A 21,553-nucleotide genomic window follows, 5' to 3' on the forward strand; every position below is an offset into this window, starting at 1 on the left:
ACTTACTTTTCATTATAGCATTATAATCATGCTTTGAAATTTTGTTTTTCTTTGGATGTTCTTGCTGTCTGTCAGTTATTATTGTTTCTGAGATAATAAACGAGGAAACTATAAATGTTATAATAGAAAGCATTGCCTAATAGATATAAATTATTTTCTTTTCCAGAGATTCCAGACATTTTAAATGCAGGTAATCTGAAAACTTTTAGGTGAGTCTGTTGCTTTTGTTCTTCGAAGCTGCAAGTAAAATACATAAGAGATAAACGTTCTTCCCTTTTGAGTCTAGACGTTAGAGCGTAAAGAAAATTAGGGGGTTCTTTTTAACCTTTCCCCTCATCAGTTGAAGTAAGAATTTTCCTAAGTTTAGCATCTGTTAGAGATGCCTGATGTACACTGAAATGATAATGACCTGGTGCTTTTATTTGTTTTTCAAAATACTTTAAAATTCTTTAATATAGTACTTAAAGAACATGATATCCTTGTTCCTCCCCAGCTGTTATTTTTTAAAAAGATAAATTGTCAGCAGCAGACTTGCTGGCTGAGTCCTGTCCCCATACTGTTTGCAGCACCCCCTTCTGGAGAAAGTGGTTAGTGGGAAGTGGTATGGGGAAATGGTTAAATCATAAAGAACCAGTTGCCCCAGTGGTCTCTCTAATAGTGCTGTGTGACCGAGGGACCAGTGAGTAGGATTTCCTGTTTTCAGTTTTCAAACAGGGTTCTTTGTCTTTAGAACATAATTTTTATTAATCATTTTGATATTAGCTAGACCATGTTGATCAGCCTGAAATTTTAATTGAAATTAGATACATGTAAGTCCATATTATTTGAAACCCTTAAGCTTATTTTATATTTTTATACTTCTGAATTCATAGAAAATATTTAATATTCATAAAATATTAGCTCTAATAGAATTTATTGATCATATTTAAGAAGTGATTCACTTTGTAGCCTATGTACATGTATTTATAAGTACATGGAGCTTAAGATTATACATTAATTTTTTTTGCCTGTAATGTTAAGTAATCAGATATATAAATGTTCTCTTTATTCCTAAAACAGTGTATGTTATGCCTCCCGCAAAGAAAGCCAGAAATAAGAAGAAATTAGCCTAGACTGTTAGTATCAGAGTTCAGTTCTCAGAAGAATCTTCACATTGCTCGTAAAGTAATTGTGAACATAGGATTGTCACAGAAAAGCTGGGGTTGAAGAACTAAAAGTTTTTTATTATAACCAAAAAAATTGTTTGATTACTAAAACTGAATTGTGATTTACCATTGTGTGTGAAAAGAAAAACCTTTTCTGACTGTGCATTTTGGAGATTTTCCAGGATGATGTAGTTCCTACTTCTGAGATTCTTGATACCATATATGTCCTAATAGAGGGAAGTGTTTGGGTTAGGGAGAATAAAAGAATGGAACGGAGTTTCCTTGTAACTTTTGCCTAATATTTTCCTGCATTGCTTTGGAAATTTTGAATGTGTGGAATTGTCTGTGCAGTTAACCGCTATTGTAGATTAATGAGAAAGTGCAGTAAGTATGGAAAAAGCAAACCTCAGTTCTTGGGACATTATTTTTTTTCTAGTGCATTTATATTGTTTCCTTCTAGTGCGTTTGAATCTGCTGTAAATTTATAAACTTTCTTCTGCTTAGTTTTGAATATTGACTTTATTACTTCCCTACCTCACCCCTCACCAACCCTCTGCATTCTCTCTTTCGTCTAGGGAATGGGATTTTGATCTGAAGAAATTGCCAAACATTAAAATGAGAAAAATCTGTGCTAATGATGCAGTGCCTAAGAAGTGTAAGAAGAAAACTGTGACAGCTGTAGACAGAGGTTTAGGAGAACTGGAACTGAAAGATGAATCAGGTGACACGGATGAGGAGATGATTGCAGTGGCCTAACTGTCTTCACTTGCGGTGAAAATAAATAGTTTGAGAACTTCAAGTTACACTTGAATTGATTACGGCAAATAATTGTCTCCATACAGCATTTGCTGTTTAGCTTATTCTCTTGTATGATGAGAATCCCATTTTCAGTTTCAAAAACACTGTTATGATTTTTACTTAAAAATGAATGTTGCTTTATGTTTACATTGTTAGACTAGGTAGAAATGCTCTGCAAAATCCATTTAATCTGAATTTCTGGGGCTGGGAGAGCAATATGAACGGGGACAAAAAAAATGTTGTAATTTTTCCCCTCATGTTTACTTAGAATCACCTAATCTCACATTTTGGGGCATGGGCAGCAGCTGTTTGCTAGAAGGTTACTGTGGTACTTCTTGAGCAGTGACAATGGCAAAATTGCCTTTTAGTAATATGTTTTACTCTTCTTCCTCTTACACATTAAAGCTATTTTCTTTCCTTTTAAAATAGGGAAAATGTGATACGGAATTTATATACATTTATGGATTGTACATTGCTGTTATTTATTAACTTTGAGCCAGAGTTAGTTAAATGGTTTAAAAAAACCAGTAACTATTCTTGTTTTGTTTATCTCCTGCATTTAACCTGTTATCTTGATAAAGGGGATGAATGATTTCAGGTTAGCTCTTTGGGTTTGTATATTATTTTTTGCTCTCTCATTGTGAAAAGTGATAGGTTTTATTTGTGGAAACAGAACTAAAGATTAGAAAACTAGTCATTTCAATTATCTTATTTTTTCTTCTAAGAGATAGGTTAAATTGACATATAACAGGATTTCTCGTATCATGAAAAACATGGATGTGGTTGAGTGTTCTTCACAGAACTTGTTACATGCAGGTGTCTTCTGGTCTGTTTCCTGAAGAATGCAATGCAGGAGTGTGTGAGTATTTTCAAGGAAAGAAATGCTGTACGACGTAACTAGGTATCAACTAAGTCTTGTTAACAGTTGCTTTCACTTCAGAAAATTAAAAATAAAACATTTCTGTGACTTTACTTCTGAAGGTTCTAATTACTTAATGTTTAATGATTTAACTGATGCTGCCTTGCTTTGGCTTTAAGTAATCTGTGCAAAAGTATGGTTTTATGGTTATATAATAAGTTCCTATCTCTTTAGTCATTGGAAAATTTCCTTCTCCTTTTTTGGGGGGAGGGGATTCATTTTTAGTTTCAAAATGGCCATAAAAACTGAGCCATAAATTACAGTAAAGAGAATAAAAACCGTTTTGTCTGGTCTGATATTTAAAAAACATTACTGTTAGGTAAAGAACTTGTGAAAATAGCAGATCATTCTCCCCCTCAAACATTTGTCCCTGGTTTTCCCTATGCTTTCAAAGCAAAAAGTATAACAAGCTATACTGCTTGGAACCAGAACGGATAAATATTTGTTGAACGAATGACTTTAGGATGGTAGTTGTCACGTGGCTCCTGGCTGGACCACGGTAGCCGAAGAGATCATTTGTCTTTAGACTAGTGCTCTCAGACGGCCCTTTAGCCTCTGTCTGTGGAGCGTGTTCTTTCTTCAGTGACACTTTCCCGGCCCCTTTTCGGTGAGTGTTACACCTTTGTAAGGTGGCTTCTTCAGTCCATGGCCGTGGAACAGAGTAAGAGTAACACTTCGTTGGCACTTCTGTGTCAACTAGTGGCTGGCAAATAGTAAAATGGAATGGCAGATAGCATTGTAAATATTTTAGATGTTGCCGGCCAAATGCAGTTTCTGTTGCATATTCTTTTGTGTATGTGTGTGTGTTTTACCACCCTTTAAAAATATAAAACCCATTGTGGCCATACCCAAATAGGCTGCAGGCTGGATTTGGCCTGCTTGCCACAGTTTGCCAACCCCTGGTCTACATCAGCAAGCTGAACTCCATGGACTTGGGCTAATGATACGTTTCTAAGCTCAGACCCGGTTACTGGTATCTGCAGTCTCTGTTCCTAATATCTGGCCACTTCTTGCCTTGCAGACATAGATCTCTCTTTGGGACTCTGTTCACCTCAAATAGCCTTTTCTACTCTTGTAATGCTTATGCTTCAAGGGCAGGAGGTTGAATAGGTGTCCTCTTTGGTATGTTTATTTGCTGGGGTATAATTTTATTTCTGACCACTTTTATTTTTTAAAGAAGTTTTGGGTTCACATCAAAGTCAAGAGGCAGGTAAAGAGGTCTCCCGTCTACCGCCTTGCCCCACACGCCTAGCGTCCCTGCCAGCCTGCCCCTGACTGACGTCCCCCGCCAGACGGTACCTTTGTTACAGCGGATGAACCTGCATTGACGTCCAGCACATTGGAATGAAATTCACATGCCGTACCATGGCCAGAGAGGCCTGACATGATCTCATTCCTGACGGCGTCTCCAGCCTCAGCTTGTTTCCACGTGCCCTTGGCTGGCTTCATTTCAGACACGCTGGCCTTCTGTCCTTTCCTAGGGTGGGACGGAACTCTGCCGGCACCCTGATGACTTTGTGTGTGTCCACCGAGGCCAGGCTTGGTCGCAGCTAAGCTGAGCCTTAGGAGAATGCTGTGTGGTCCTCTCGGAAGAGGAGGACATAGGACGCTTGTGAGGAAGTACCCCAGGGCACTCCACATTCGCCTCCCTGTCTTCCGGGGAGGACAAGTGCGGCGGGTGGTCATCGCCTCCCGGGTTCCGACGAAGCACGAGACTGTCCTGCCTCAGTCTCGGGCGTAGCTGCAGGCTGCACAGTTGCTTAGCTGCATCATGGCATTGGCTTCTCAGCAACGGCGTCCTGCCCCGGATAGTGTGTTATCCCCTCCTCTGGCCCCTTTTTTCTCGGTGCCTTCACTTGGGACGAGACCCCTGGGGAGCTGGCACCTCTGTTCATCTTTGTTTTGCCATCTCTGTAAGTGATGAACTTACTCTAACAAGGGCTTGTTTCCCTACTGGCTGAACCTTGCTGGGCATTTCTTGTTCAGGACTTGGCTGCCTATCTTGCCGTTTCCCTGAGTTAAAGCATCCGCCCCACCCTTGCTGCCCTTGGTACCCGTCACAGCTCCCAGTTTTAGATCACTGGCTGAACACACAGTGACAATGATCTGTGATCTAGGTGTGTTGTAACTTGGGAGGTGTGAGAAGACTACACGTGTGGGTACCCAATTTGGGCAGAAGAATGAGCTCGTACAATTAGTCTAGTAGGCCGGCAGGCACCGTGGCCAGGTAGTCTGTTGACCCGCCGGATTCAGGCTTAGAAGTTGGGGCTTTGGAGGGGGACATTTTCTTCACTAATCACCAGACCTCCTCTTAGGTTAGAAATAGATTCCAAAGTCTTTCTCTTAGTATTTATTATCTCTGGGTAGAAAAATGCTGTCATATTTTTTTGTATATCCAAGCCTTATTCATGAGAAAATCCTTTCTCTAGATTACATGTGACTTTTCTTAAAGTTTTTTTTTCTTCTTCTTTAAAACAGGGTTTGAAAGTCTGTATAGATTATTTGCATTGGTTTTCCCGTGTTAATGCACCTGTTTAATCCTTCCTAAAATGTCATGGGTTGATCAACCTATGTTGGCCTTAAAATACGTTCAGACCCTGCTTAAAAACCCAGACCATTATAAAATCTTAAGAACTCGGGCTTCCCTTGTGGTGCAGTGGTTAGGAATCCGCCTGCCAATGCAGGGGACACGGGTTGGATCCCTGGCCCAGGAGGATCCCACACGCCACAGAGCAACTAAGCCCATGAGCTACAACTACTGAAGCCCGTGCGCCTGGAGCCCATGCTCTGCAACAAGAGAATCCACCGCAATGAGAAGCCTGCGCACTGCAACGGAGAGTAGACCCCGCTCGCTGCAACTAGAGAAAGCCCGTGTGCAGCAACGAAGACCCAACGCAGCCAAAAATAAAGCAAGTAAATTTATATATTAAAAAAAAAATCTTAAGGCTGTTTGAATGTTGCAGATACAAATCTGCAGAAATCCAGGTAAGTTAGGCAAAAAATATAGAAACCACAACAAAGGTTTGGATCACTTGTTTAATATACAAAGTCTTTCTTTCACAGGTAATTATTTTCTTTTCCTTAATTTGTCTTAGTACACATTATTCACAAAACAGTAAATTGTTAATGCAAGAGAATTAGGTAAAACCAAAAAAGTACAAATGCTCAATCCCCAAAATTGCACACAGTTAAAATAATTTTTCCTCGTTTGTTTTAATGCAGTTTCAAATGGGCTTTCTTCAGATGTGGAGGAAACACTGCAGCCCAAAATAACAGTACTTCCTTTCAACTGTATTGGTAGGTAAAATAGCACCTTTGGGCTGACTTAAGGAAAGAAAACTAATTTTCATCTTTCTTAATTAAAGTGTGAGTCCTACACAATTACCGTATGACAACTACAATAATGATAAGTTTTAAGAGCTCTACTTTGTTCCAAAATATTCATTGGCATGGCAAGGAAAGGTAAATTGTGTCAGGCAGATGCAAAAATCTTCCTCCCCACCTCACCTCCATGACAATTAGAGTATCTTAGTGATGTCATTGCTCTAATGAGCTAGTTTTCCGGCCAAAATAAATAGATGTTTTAGGGACCTTTTGCAAAACAAGATAAGTGTGACTATGTGGCCATCTCTCTGGAACTATAATCACATGTAACAGCAGCTCGGAGTGAGAATAAATAGATGTTTTAGGGACCTTTTGCAAAACAAGATAAATGTAACTATGTGGCCATCTCTGGGACTCTAATCACATGTAACAAGCTCGGAGTGAGATTTAATCCTAGGGCATTTTGAAAGACTCCTTCAGAGTATATACCTGTCTTCCTTTTATTTCTCCATTGCTTTATGTCCCAAGTCGATGGGAACATTTTTGTTTTGTTTTTTTACATTTTGTTTGTACTTAAGTTTAATTGCCCTTTGGGCTTCACTTTAAAAAAAATACTGGATTTCTTATCTTTACAATTTAATCTTTGATCTTACACAATTAGAGTGACAATTCTTTAAAAAATCAACAGCATAAATATACGTTTTCTGGTATTGATAATACCACAGATTCATGATGATAAAAAGCCAAGGTTGTAGCAGAACTATAAGTTTATTCTTCAATTTCAGTTCTTTGTTTCAATTGCATTTTATTTCTTACATAAGCAGGTGAGCATGCTTCAAAAAATTGCCATTCCGGAGAGCAGTTTTTCTTTTTGAAGGGTATATCCAGTCCACAAAAGTGTTGTCACAAAGCCAAACCCGGTCATTGAAAGGACAAATGTACCGTTGCCACACAGAACATAAAGAAAAGAATCAACATTAGGTTTTAAATGCACATAGTTATTTCAGATGGTTTGAACTATCAACAGCCATTACGGGAAAACTTCTAAAGATTTAAATTTGGGAGTTCAGTGTTTGTTTAAAAAAGAATAGCAGAATAATGTTGACTTTTAATGTGTTAGGGAGCTATATTATTTTCTCATTTCAAGAAAGTCAAAGCCTATTCAAGTTCATTTTGAGAATTTACGTATGGTTTTAAAACACCATGTCATTTTTTATCATTAATACAGTAATGCTTATATTTACTTTTCATACTAGAATTTCTTAGTGTTCAGTATGCCCCTTAATAAATTATTATTTATTAAGCCAATCGTCTTCCACTGTGAAATTATGCATTTACCTATATTGCTAAAGTTCGGACAGAATTTAAATGGTATTTTATGGTATAATTCAGGTAAATAATCCTTTTCCTTACAGAGCAAACAAAAGAGAAATCAACATTTCTTTGCTGGTGGCTAGATTTTGTTCCCTCAGGAATATTTGTAAACAATTGTTGCCATTGCTAAACCTCAGGAGAAATGGATTGGTAAAATGCTTAGGAAAATTATCAGAAAAAAATGAATCACGTTTAATCCCTTGGGTGAGGTGCCATGATTAAATCACCTAAAGCTTCATTATCCATGAGTGTATTTATCTTAAACCTTGAAAATGGAAATTTAAGGAGTTAATACAAAGTCCAGGTTGTTTAAGCTTCCTATATTTTTAATTACACCACTATGTCTTTATTTGTGCAGAAATTTTGGTCCAGTTTAGTTGCCTCGACTTAGTTTTTCCTGTGCCTTCATTCTGCGCTCCTACAGCAAGTTTTAAGAAAGATGGGTTTTAAACCTTTTGTTTCCTGCCTGACTGAATACCTTGACGTTTTTCTCACGTATATACAGGAACAAACACATGCCACACACACACGAAGTTGATACTGTTGACCTTTGCTCTATTTCTAGGAACTGGGACTATCTGGACTCAGTGTCAGCCACTACTCGTATCGTGTCAACCTTCTCCTCAGTAAAAGGTGATTTATTTCTCTTTTCTTTCCCTACGGTAACCTGTGAGGAAAAAGCCCACTGACCATTACAAAGTGCATCAGTGTGATACCCAGATTTGTGCAATGCGGTACCCATGCTTTGGTTCTATGGCCATCACGGTTGCCTTTTCACAATAATAAATACGACAGCTAGCAAAAATAAATCACCTCGTTTTATGTAAGACATCTCTCTTTGACAGGCCACTATATTTATCATCATTAATCTAGCTCACTGCTATGTCATTCACACTTCAGTTTTACATGAATATGCAAAGAATACAATAATCAACTGAACTGTCAAACCTAAACAATTCAATTTATTACTTATCACAGAATCTGTTGAATATTTTTGCGTTCCAGCTGAGCAAGGGAAATACTGTCAGCTTTTTAAAATACAGTCTAAATGCTTGGTCATAACTACTCATCTGTCAAGTTGACACCTCATAAAAAAAAAGGTACGTTTGACTTAACAAAGAAAGATATTGAATTTTTATTTTCCCTATTATAAGTGCTTCATAGTAGCAAACAAGTTAATTTCAGAACTTACCGCTGGCAGATTGCTTTATAGTTTTGTTTTTTCACCCTTTAGAGAAATGGTAACTTCATCTAACTATTAACCAAGATATTTAATTTGATTAATTTAGTGCTTTGTAAAATAGTATTTGTGATACTTTGAATAAAAGAATGAATTAAGCTGCTGTTTTGAAAGATTCAATTGTTAAATGAAGCAGAGGCTTTGTCTCTAATTTTAGGGCTGCACTAGCCAATAAGTTTAATTCAAATTGAGCTATGCTGTAAACATTATGGATTTTGAAAACTTGGTTCATAAAAAAAGATGTAAAATAACTCAATACTTTTTTTATATTGATGACGTTGAAATGATAACTTGGGTATATAGTGTTAAATAAAATAAATATATTATCAAAATTCATTTCACCTATTTATTTTTACTTTTTCTAATGGGGCTACTAGAAAATTTAAATTTGCATATGTGGCCTTCATTTGTGGCTCACATTATATTTCTGTTGGACAACACTGTTTTAGAGGGTCCAGGTGGAGCATACAAGGCTCCTGTGGGTATTTAACAGAGCTAATTAAACCCAAAAATCTCTGAAAATCATGATTTAAACATAATTCCAAGTATCAATATCTTCAAATGTGTATTGCATCTATTTTAAAAACATGCATCTGTCAAAACAACTGGACTCCACTATAGCCATAAAAACCTGTTAGCTGTCGAAGTATGAATATCAAAATATGCATCTTCTGAGTTTGCTTCTGATGTGCCTTAGGGATAATGCAGACAATTTCAAGCTTAAAACCAAATGTGTTTGTTTGTCATTTCCAGATGAGAGAGTTAACATTACGAGGCCCTAGAAGAAAGACACGTTGCAATTCAAGTCCGCATTCTTGACCTTGCCCTGTTACTGGGAAGACTCATGGGTCTGTCCGTTAGTCCCTCCTCGTTGCCTGAAAGCATCCCTTGCTCCAGCGGCCCTGGTCTCAGAAATCATTCTCCAGCCAACGCTGCACATTTTCTCTTCACGCTGGAGACTGCTTCATGGGCTCTGACCATCTGGTGTTTCTTCTCCTTTCCTTTTTGAGCAAAGTGAGGACAAGTGAGTCAGAAAGAGGAGAGACGATAAAGAGGGTGACTAGCTCAGGATCACGTCTGTCACTTGTAGTGGCTGAGGGCCAGGCGATCCTCCAGTGACACGCTCCCGGCCGGCCCCGTCACACGGGTATGACTTCGGGGGGGCCGCCCTCCGAAGGTGGCGGTGCGTTGGTCCCCGTTTGTAAGGCAGGCACTGCCCCGGCGTCCTTGGCGTCCGTGTTCACCGTGCAGGAGCAGTTCTTCTCCAGCCTCTTGGCCATGTCGGGGCAGTTCTGCACAAAGATCACACGGTTGTAGGCCTTCAGCCTGCGCCACAGCTGAACGTAGACCTTGCACTGTACGTACATGAAGACCAGACCTCCCGTGAAGCCGATGGCCACCACAACCAGTTTTGTCCAAAATGGCCATTCAAGGACACCTTTGAAATAAAAGACAGAACATTACCACCAAGTCTTTATTGATGGATTTGGTGATTTTTTTTCCTATGGTTCCTTCAAAGGATCATGCCAGCCTGCTAATATTTCATAGATCAGGAATATATTCTTAACAACTAGTAAGAATTATAACCTGATTGCTTAATTGCTTTAAATATTCTCCAGGTATTGCCAAAACTGTACATGAAGAAATTCTCTCCCCTACCACTGTAATGATGTCTCTCATCTCTCTTAGCCATCAAGAACCTACTGTGATCATCAGATGCTACATCAGATACTTACTTCGACATTTATTCCTTACAGGTAAATCTTTAAGGAAGGATAGCGCACATACTGAGTGAAAGAATCAGACTTTAGGATCCTCTTAAGGTAACGTAATAGGTACATGCGTGGGATTGTACCCATGGGTCCCCTCCCCACCCTCATTACCTTTAAAATTAAAAAAAAAAAAAAAAGAAAGAAGCTGCCACATCTCAGAATTCCTGAGTACAGACATGCATAAGATTTAGGATTTTAGTCACTCGTTTTATCAATCTTATATTTTGTTACTGAGAACCATCTCTTTCTTAGACATCAATCAATATTTTCTCTTAATTTCCATCACCATAACTAGAAATAGACTTTCTTTCACAAAGAGTTTTTAAAACTATGTCACGAGCGTTTCTGTAACTACAACAGTATTTAGGCCACACATAATTATAAATGTTAAATATATGATGGTCAAGAGACCAGCTCTTGCCAACATGAGGATGGTGTGGAGGACGTGATAGCTGCCTTCATTCCTGTGAGAGGCTGTCAAGTACAAGAGAAGGGGGGGTTGGAAACCACACTTTAGGGAAGTCGGGTTTTACTTACTTATAACAGTGAAGAGAGTCATAAGAAACATCCTGTCTGCATTTTGTAAGAGTGCCATTTATGAATACTTTATGCTTCTGGAAGCAAAATGGACCCCTGCCCCGTTTGCGTCACGTTGAAGGGCTTGCCTTGCTCCTTCCTCCTGTCTCTGCAGGGAGAGCAGGCCTGACTCACTGAGCTGGGGGGCCAGCAGCTCACAGCTGGGGGTGGCTGTGTGCCCCGGGCCGCTGAGCAGTGTCTGGACGTGGTGATCGTTACACCTGGTGCGGGGCGGGGGCTGCTGACTCAGCAAGTCCTGTGATGCTGCTTTGCCAGCATCGCGCAACGTGTAGGACAGCGAGGAGTTACCCGGTCCAGAGTTCCACGAGTGCTGAGGTGAGAAGCCCTGTTGCAGAAGGTGATCACTTACTTAAGCTCCTTTATGTAGAAACTTGCGGGAAGACTCAGTATACAAGTAAGACACCTTGGACATCTCCAGATTTAGAAGGATGTTTGCTCTCAGCTGTTCCACTGAGCAGTAGTGTCTCCTTGTTTACAAGGATGTTAACCACAGACAAGCTGAAGCGTGCTTTGTCTCCCATTTTTAGGAAAATCCCCATGGATTACATCTCATTTTCCCCTCTGATTCCTAAATCACACTACCACCTGTGCCCTGGAAGTGCCTGGAGATTCCCTCCTTCCAAGCCTTTGCCCATGCTATTTCTTCTCTCAGAATTTTGCTTCTCTATTTCTGCATGCCTACCTGTCCCACAAAACCTGACTCGGAAATAATTTCCAGCTGGGAATAAACGTTCTCACTCTTCCAGTTTCATGTTATTTGTTACACTTGTGGCATGAGTCGCTCTCTGACATAAGTTGTTCTCTGCTGTGCCATAATCTTGACAGTGCAGGATCTACGTCTGGTTGGTCTTTGTTTTCCACCCTGCCTTGCTCAGTGGACATTTTAGGGATGAATGAAAGCTTTTAAAGTTCTAACTTTGATATATGCCTTTCTCTGTCTGACTTACTTCACTCAGTATGACAACCTCTAGGTCCATCCATGTTGCTGCAAATGGCATTATTTAATTCTTTTTTATGGCTAATATTCTATTGTATATATGTACCACATCTTCTTTATCCATTCCTCTGTTGACAGACATTTACGTTGCTTCCATGTCTTGGCTATTGTAAATAGTGCTGCTATGAACACTACTGGGGTGCTGTGTCTTTTCGAATTACGGTTTTCTCTGGATATATGCCCAGGAGTGGGATTGCTGGATCATACGGTAGTTATATGTTTAGTTTTTTAAGGATCCTCCATACTGTTCTCCATAGTGGCTGTAGCAATTTACATTCCCACCAACAACAGTGCAAGAGGGTTCCTTTTCTCCACACCCTCGCCAGCATTTATTGTTTGTAGACTTTTTGATGATGGCCAGTCTGACTGGTGTGAGGTGATACCTCATTGTAGTTTTGATTTGCATTTCTCAACTAATTAGTGATGTTGAGCATCTTTTCACGTGCTTTTTGGCCATCTGTATTGCTTATGTGTGGAATCTAAAAAAATGGTACAAATGAACTTATTTACAAAACAGAAATAGAGTCACAGATGTAGAAAACAAACATGATTACCAAGGGGGGAAGGGGGGGAGGGATAAATTGGGAGATTGGGATTGACATACACACACTACTATATAAAAAAATAGATAATTATTAAGAACCTACTGTATAGCACAGGGAACTCTAGTCAATACTCTGTAATGACCTATACGGAAAAGACTCTAAAGAGTGGATATATGTATAACTGATTCACTTTGCGGTACAGCAGAAACTAAAGCATCACTGTAAAAAAAGCTCTAACTCTGATTGCTGTGCCTCAATCTTTTCAAAATAACCAGAAGTGACAGCTTTTCTTCACTTGTTAGTGAAGCTCCGCTTTGTTGGACAAGCTGAAGAAGATTCTATCCTTGCCCCACCTCTCCTTCCAGAAACAGTGACCAGAACCCATGATATACCTGAGAATACGGGCCAGGAGTAACCAGCTGCCATTTTCTCCATCAGTTCTCAGAGACTCTGACCCCTGCACTTCCTTTCACAAGGTGTCTCTGAATCGATTTCCTCTGCTCAAGTCATTCTTCCTTTATACGTTCCTGGGGAGTCAAAGCTCCGGCGATTTCCCTAGACAAAGTTTGCAGAGTACTCCACACCCCACATCCAAAAGCCATTTGGGTGCAGACCCATTGTCCAGACGACCATCGTCTTTCAGAGACAGGCTGAGCTTTCTCTTTGCCTTTCACTAAGTGGGCAGGATTTTTGTTTTCTTTAGAAATTATTGAGCAGTTATAAAAGATTTTACCTTGGAAAACTCACTACGGACGTCATGAGAGGAGATGCCAAAATGGGGCTAAATGGATTTTTCAAGATTGTTTTCATTCACTGGTGAGATGCATTTGCTTCCTTTTAGTTTTATTTTTTAATTTTTTAATTTTTTTTTGGCTGCGTTGGGTCTTCCTTGCTACTCGCCAGCTTTCTCTAGTTGTGGCGAACAGAGGCTACTCTTTTTTTGCAGTGCGTGGCTTCTCATTGCGGTGGCTTCTCTCATTGTGGAACTTGGGCTCTAGGTGTGTGGGCTTCAGTAGTTGTGGCATGTGAGCTCAGCAGTTGTGGCTCGCAGGCTCTAGAGTGCAGTCTCAGTAGTTGTGGCGCACGGGCTTAGTTGCTCTGCAGCATGTGGGATCTTCCCGGACCAGTGATCAAACCCGTGTCCCCTGCACTGGCAGGCGGATTCTTAACCACTGTGCCACCAGGGAAGTCCCGTGCTTTCTTTTATTGAGACTTAGCACGTTGTCTTCATAGTCAATTATGTTGGACTAGTCAGTTCTGTGCTGTCTTCCGTGAAGAAGAAAGAAGGTACACAATAAGGAAGGGTTGAGGTGAAGAAGGGATGCACAGGGACGTGTTCCTTGTGGACCCCTTGTGTAACCCAAGGAATTCTTTGAAGCTGGAGCCTGAACTCGGAAATGCCAAGAGCACAAAGTTGACCCCACTTGCCAGTTCAGAAGATGAATTTGGAAGATCCATCTTCAGACAATTCAATCATCTGTTTTTTTTTCTCTGAAGCCCAAGGGTCTCTCTCTACTTCTGCCTTTCTGCTTGGGATCTTTCTGCAAGGGTTTCTGGAGGTGCAGGAGTCAACGCTCTGCCCATCCCTACCTCCTAAGCACTGATGGGAGACGATGCTTGGGAATTCTTGGGCAAGAATTGGAGGAGCAGATATTTTGTCAGTCATTTTCTAAGGAAATGGGAATCTTCTCTTGCTCATAATAGATGCATTTTAATTGATGCATTCACTTTTCATATTGTCATGTCAATCCCACAAAAATGGGCAATAAATTCTCAAACCGTCTCAATATACAGTTGTTAAAAGTCTTCTTCCAGGCCTCTTTTTTAATAACTGCATATGTGTGTGATGTGGTCCTTGAGGGCTGCAACAATATCCGTGCCATCCCAAAACAATGGACCTGCTAATAGGCTTCCCAGGAAAGGCTTAAGATGGTCTGTAGATTTGTCCTGTGATACGGTATTGAAGACTTCACAAATTATAGAGTTACGTGAATCAAATGCTACATTCCATCTTCCTGAAAGTGCAGTGCTACCAGAAACACAGAAATCAGTACACAACTTGTAAAGAAGTGTAAAGGGTGAGTGAAAGCACTTTAGACAAATAAGAGCACAGAGACCGTTCAGCTCATCCTAGGCTCTGCATCTAGGCAAGATTTTTCTAGCAAGCCAGAGAGGGAAGTCCAGGTAAAATTAACTGTATTTATAGAAATTGAATGTAAACATGATAAAAGAGTAAGGTAAACATGATGACAGAGTAAAACCTGTAACTTTTTTGCATAAAAAATCGCCCAGATCTTCCTCAACACATCCTCCATTGAGGTTGCGTCAGGAGACAGAGATTGGGGTGAAGGGCATTTCCCCTCAGGAACCTGAGACTAGAGTTTGTTAATCCACAGGACCACTGCCACTGACTGTCTCTTTCATTTCCTTTATAGTCACTATTTTCTCACTTTCACTCTGAGAAGGTCCCCCTTTCCTGGCTAAGAAATACCCCAATCTCAAATAATTCAGACTTGTATTCAATTCCTTTGCAGATCAAACCTTACAAAGATTTCCCTTATTATGGTTAATGGCTTCTGAAGGGCTGTTTTTTTCAAGAATGAAGGGATTTTGCATAGGGAAATAGCCCCATTTCACATATTTGTAATCTTTTCCTTTACTAGTTTTTTTTTTTTTAAACATCTTTATTGGAGTATACTTGCTTTACAATGCTGTGTTAGTTTCTGCTTTTTAACAAAGTGAATCAGTTATACATATACATATATCCCCATATCTCCTCCCTCTTGTGTCTCTCTCCCACCCTCCCTATCCCACCCCTCTAGGTGGTCACAAAGCACTGAGCTGATCTCCCTGTGCTATGCAGCTGCTTCCCACTAGCTATCTATTTTACGTTTGCTAGTGTATATATGTCAATGCCACTCTCTGACTTCGTCCCAGCTTACGCTTCCCCCTCCCTGTGTCCTCAAGTCCATTCTCTATGTCTGCGTCTTTATTCCTGTCCTGCCCCTAGGTTCTTCAGAACCATTTTATTTATTTATTTATTTATTTTAGATTCCATATATATGTGTCAGCATACATTGTTTTTCTCTTTCTGACTTACCTCACTGCATGACAGATTCTAGATCCATCCATCTCACTACAAATAACTCAATTTCATTTCTTTTTATGGCTGAGTAATATTCCATTGTATATATGTGCCACATCTTCATTACCCACTCATCTGTCGATGGACACTTAGGTTGCTTCCATGTCCTGGCTATTGTAAATAGAGCTGCAATGAACACTGTGGTACATGACTCTTTTTGAATTATGGTTTTCTCAGGGTATATGCCCAGTAGTGGGATTGCTGGGTCGTATGGTAGTTCTATTTTTAGTTTTTTAAGGAACCTCCATACTGTTCTCCATAGTGGCTGTATCAATTTACATTCCCACCAAAAGCACAAGAGGGTTCCCTTTTCTCCACACACTCTCCAGCATTTATTGCTTGTAGATTTTTTGATGATGGCCATTCTGACTGGTGTGAGGTGATATCTCATTGTGGTTTTGATTTCCATTTTTCTAATGATCAGTGATGTTGAGCATTCTTTCATGTGTTTGTTGGCAATCTGTATATCTCCTTCGGAGAAATTTCTATTTAGGTCTCCTGCCCAATTTTGGATTGGGTTGTATGTTTTATTGATATTGAGCTGAATGAGCTGCTTGTAAATTTTGAAGATTAATCTTTTGTCAGTTGCTTCATTTGCAAATGTTTTCTCCCATTCTGAGGGCTGTCTTTTTGTCTTGTTTATGGTTTCCTTTACTGTGCAAAAGCTTTTAAGTTTGATCAGGTCTCATTTGTTTATTTTTGTTTCATTTCCATTTGTTAGGAGGTGGGTCAAAAAGGATCTTGCTGTGATTTATGTCATAGAGTGTTCTGCCTAGGTTTTCCTCTAAGAGTTTTATACTGTCTGGCCTTATATTTAGGTCTTTAATCCATTTTGAGTTTATTTTTGTGAATGGAGTTAGGGAGTGTTCTAATTTCATTCTTTCACATGTAGCTGTCCAGTTTTCCCAGCACCACTTATTGGAGGCTATATTTTCTGCACTGTATATTCTTGACTCCTTTATCAAAGATAAGGTGACCATATGTGCCTGGGTTTATTTCTGGGCTTTTCTATCCTGTTCCATTGATCTACATTTCTGTTTTTGTGCCAGTACCATACTGTCTTGATTACTGTAGCTTTGTAGTATAGTCTGAACTCAGGGAGCCTGATTCCTCCAGCTCCATTTTTCTTTCTCAAGATTGCTTTGGATATTTGGGGTCTTTTGTGTTTCCATAAAAATTGTGAACTTTTTTGTTCTAGTTCTGTGAAAAATGTCATTGGTAGGTTGGTAGGGATTGCATTGAATCTGTAGATTGCTTTGGGTAGTAGAGTCATTTTCACAATGTTGATTCTTCCAATCCAAGAACATGGTATATCTCTCCATCTATTTGTATCATCTTTAATTTCATTCATCAGTGTCTTATAGTTTTCTGCATATAGGGTTTTTTTCTCCTTAGGTAGGTTTATTCCTAGGTATTTTATTCTTTTTGTTGCAGTGGTAAATGGGAGTGATTCCTTAATTTCTCTTTCAGATTTTTCATCATTAGTGTATAGGAATGCAAGAGATTTCTGTGCATTAATTTTGTATCCTGCTACAGTAGTTGATTAGCTCTAGTAGTTTCCATTCATTGATTAGCTCTAGTAGTTTTCACTGATTAGCTCTAGTAGTTTTCTGGTAGCATCTTTAGGATTCTCTATGTCTAGTATCATGTCATCTGCAAACAGTGACAGCTTTACTTCTTCTTTTCTGACTTGGACTCCTTTTATTTCTTTCTCTTCTCTGATTGCTGTGGCTAAAACTTCCAAAACTCTGTTGAATAATAGTGGGGAGAGTGGGCAACCTTGTCTTGGTCCTGATCTTAGTGGAAATGGTTTCAGTTTTTCACCATTGAGAACGATGTTGGCGGTGGGTTTGTCATATATGGCCTTTATTATGTTGAGGAAAGTTCCCTCTATGCCTACTTTCTGGAGGGTTTTTTATCATAAAACTGTGTTGCATTTTGTCAAAAGCCTTTTCTGCACCTATTGAAATGATCATATGGTATTCCACCTTCATTTTTTAATATGGTGTATCATATTGATTGATTTGCATATATTGAAGAATCCTTGCATTCCTGGGATAAACCCCACTTGATCATGGTGTATGATCCTTTTAATGTGCTGCTGGATTCTGTTTGCTAGTATTTTGTTGAGGATTTTTGCATCTATGTTCATCAGTGATATTGGCCTGTAGTTTTCTTTCTTTGTGACATCTTTATCTGCTTTTGGTATCAGGGTGATGGTGGTCTCGTAGAATGAGTTTGGGAGTGGTCCTCCCTCTGCTATATTTTGGAAGAGTGAGAAATATAGGTGTTAGCTCTTCTCTAAATGTTTGATAGAATTAGACTGTGAAGCCATCGGGTCATGGGCTTTTGTTTGTTGGAAGATTTTAAATCACAGTCTCAATTTCAGTGCTTGTGATTGGTCTGTTTATATTTTCTATTTCTTCTTGGTTCAGTCTCTGAATGTTGTGCTATTCTAAGAATTTGTCCATTTCTTCCAGGGTGTCCATTTTACTTCCATAGAGTTGCTTGTAGTAATCTCTCATGATCCTTTGTATTTCTGCAGTGTCAGTTGCTACTTCTCCTTTTTCATTTCTAATTCTATTGATTTGAGTCTTCTTCCTTTTTTTCTTGACGAATCTGGCTAATGGTTTACCAATTTTGTTTATCTTCTCAAAGAACCACCTTTTAGTTTTATTGATCTTTGCTATTATTTCCTTCATTTCTTTTTCATTTATTTCTGATCTGATCTTTATAATTTATTTCCTTCTGCTAACTTTGGGGTTTTTTTGTTCTTTCTCTAATTGCTATAGGTGTAAGTTTAGGTTGTTTATTTGAGATTTTTCATGTTTCTTGAGGTATGATTGTATTGCTATAAACTTCCCTCTTAGAACTGCTTTTCCTGCAACCCATAGGTTTTGGGTTGTTTTGTTTCCATTGTCATTTCTTTCTCGGTATTTTTTGATTTCCTCTTGGATTTCTTCAGTGATATCTTGATTATTTAGTAATGTATTGTTTGGCCTCCATGTGTTTGTATTTTTTTACAGATTTTTTTCCCCTGTAATTGATTATCTAGTCTCATAGTGTTGTGGTCGGAAAAGATACTTGATACAATTTCAGTTTTCTTAAATTTACCAAGGCTTGATTTGTGATCCAAGATATGATCTATCCTGGAGAATGTTCCATGAGCGACTGAGAAGAAAGTGTATTCTGTTGTTTTTGGATGGAATGTTCTATAAATATTAAGTCCATCTTGTTTAATGTATCATTTAAAGCTTGTGTTTCCTTATTTATTTTCATTTTGGATGATCTGTCCATTGATGAAAGTGGGGTGTTAAAGTTCCCTGCTATGATTGTGTTACTGTCAATTTCCCCTTTTATGGCTCTTAGCATTTGCCTTATATATTGAGGTGCTCCTATGTTGGGTGCATAAATATTTACAATTGTTATATCTTCTTCTTGGATTGATCCCTTGATCATGATGTAGTGTCCTTCTTTGTCTCTTGTAATAGTCTTTATTTTAAAGTCTATTTTGTCTGATATGAGAATTGCTACTCAGGCTTTCTTCTGATTTCCACTTGCACGGAATATCTTTTTCCACCCCCTCACTTTCAATCTGTATTTGTCCCTAGGTCTGAAATGGGTTCTTGTAGACAGCATATCTATGGGTCTTGTTTTTGTATCCATTCAGCCAGTCTATGTCTTTTGGTGGGAGCATTTAATCCACTTACATTTAAGGTAATTATCGATATGTATGTTCCTATTCCCATTTTCTTAAATGTTTTGGGTTTGTTATTGTAGGTGTTTTCCTTGTCTTGTGTTTCTTGCCTAGAGAAGTTCCTTTAGCATTTGTTGTAAAGCTGGTTTGGTGGTGCTGAACTCTCTCAGCTTTTGCTTGTCTGTAAAGGTTTTAATTTCTCCATCACATCTGAATGAGATCCTTGCTGGGTAGAGTAATCTTGGTTGTAGGTTTTTCTCCTTCATCACTTTAAGTATATCCTGCCACTCCCTTCTGGCTTGCAGAGTTTCTTCTGAAAGATCAGCTGTTCACCTTATGGAGATTCCCTTGTGTGTTATTTTTTTTCACTTGCTGCTTTTAATATTTTTTCTTTTTATTTAATTTTTGATAGTTTGATTAATATGTGTCTTGGCGTGTTTCTCCTTGGATTTGTCCTGTATGGGACTCTCTGCACTTCCTGGATTTGATTAACTATTTCCTTTCCCATATTAGAGAAGTTTTCAACTATAATCTCTTCAAATATTTTCTCAGTCCCTTTCCTTTTCTCTTCTTCTGGGTCCCCTATAATTCGAATGTTGGTGTGTTTAATGTTGTCCCAGAGGTCTCTGAGACTGTCCTCAATTCTCTTCATTCTTATTTCTTTATTCTCTCTGCAGTAGTTATTTCCACTATTTTATATTCCAGGTCCCTTATCTGTTTTTGTACCTCAGTTATTCTGCTTTTGATTCCTTCTAGAGAATTTTTAATTTCATTTATTGTGTTGTTCATCATTGTTTATTTGCTCGTTAGGTCTTCTAGGTCCTTGTTAAACGTTTCTTGTATTTTCTCTGTTCTGTTTCCATGATTTTGGATCATCTTTACTATCATTACTCTGAATTCTTTTTCAGGTAGACTGCTTATTTCCTCTTCATTTGTTTGGTCTGGTGGGTTTTTACCTTGCTCCTTCATCTGCTATGTGTTTCTCTGTCTTCTCATTTTGCTTCACTTACTTTGTTTAGGATCTGCTTTTTGCAGGCTGCAGGTTCATAGTTCCCATTGTTTTTGGTGTTTGCCCCCAGTGGCTGAGGTTGTTTCAGTGGGTTGTGTAGGCTTCCTGGTGGAGGGGACTAGTGCCTGTGTCCTGGTAGATGTGGCTGGATCTTGTCTTTCTGGTGGGCAGGTCCACGTCTGGTGGTGTGTTTTGGGGTGTCTGTGTCCTTATTATGATTTTAGGCAGCCTCTCTGCTAATGGGTGGGTTTGTGTTTCTGTCTTGCTAGTTGTTTGGCATAGGGTGTCCAGCACTGTAGCTTGCTGGTCGTTGAGTGGAGCTGGGTCTTAGCATTGAGATGGAGATCTCTGGGAAATCTTTCACTGTTTGATATTACGTGGAGCTGGGAGGTCTCTGGTGGACCAATGTCCTGAACTCTGCTCTCCCACCTCAGAGGCACAGGTCTGACACCCGCTGGAGCACCAAGACCCGACACCTGCTGGAGCACCAAGATCCTGTCAGCCACACGGCTCAGAAGGAAAGGGAAAAAGAAAGAAAGAAAGAGAGAGAGGGAGGGAGGGAGGGAGGGAGGAAGGAAGGAAGGAAGGAGCGTTAAAAACTATACTAAAAAAAAAACAAAACAAAAACGGTGAGACAGAACCCTAGGACACATGGTAATAGCAAAGCTATACAGACAAACTCACACCAAGGTATACACATACACACTCACAAAAAGAGAAAAAGGAAAAAAGTATATATATCATTGCTCCCAAAGTCCACCACCTCTTGGGATGATTTGTTGTCTGTTCAGGTATTCCACAGATGCAGGGTACATCAAGTTGGCTGTGGAGATTTAATCTGCTGCTTCTGAGGCTGCTGGGAGAGATTTCCCTTTCTCTTCTTTGTTCGCACAGCTCCTGGGGTTCAGCTTTGGATTTGGACCCGCCTCTGCGTGTAGGTCGCCTGAGGGCGTCTGTTCCCCGCTCAGACAGGACGGGGTTAAAGGAGCAG

At 39.4% G+C, this 21,553-nt stretch overlaps 2 protein-coding genes across 5 annotated transcripts in view; one reads left to right on the top strand and one right to left on the bottom strand.

Moving 5' to 3' along the window:
- Positions 1-7,261, top strand: part of TMA16 (translation machinery associated 16 homolog) — a 45,648-nt gene extending 38,387 nt beyond the window's left edge. Inside the window, exons 6-8 of the mRNA XM_082391803.1 lie at positions 167-209; positions 1,721-5,771; positions 6,085-7,261. Of these exons, the coding sequence (XP_082247929.1) occupies positions 167-209; positions 1,721-1,901 (224 nt within the window). The 3' untranslated portion in view covers positions 1,902-5,771; positions 6,085-7,261. The remainder of the gene's footprint in view (positions 1-166; positions 210-1,720; positions 5,772-6,084) is intronic.
- Positions 7,262-9,553: 2,292 nt separating this feature from the next.
- MARCHF1 (membrane associated ring-CH-type finger 1) overlaps positions 9,554-21,553 on the bottom strand; it is an 884,469-nt gene continuing 872,469 nt past the window's right edge. For all 4 annotated transcript variants that reach the window (XM_082391765.1, XM_082391764.1, XM_082391766.1 and 1 more), the window contains one exon: positions 9,554-10,238. In XM_082391765.1, the coding sequence (XP_082247891.1) occupies positions 9,940-10,238 (299 nt within the window). In that variant the 3' untranslated portion in view covers positions 9,554-9,939. The remainder of the gene's footprint in view (positions 10,239-21,553) is intronic.

This window comes from Balaenoptera borealis (assembly GCF_965194805.1).
Source record: "Balaenoptera borealis genome assembly, chromosome: 4".
Lineage (NCBI taxonomy): Eukaryota > Metazoa > Chordata > Mammalia > Artiodactyla > Balaenopteridae > Balaenoptera > Balaenoptera borealis.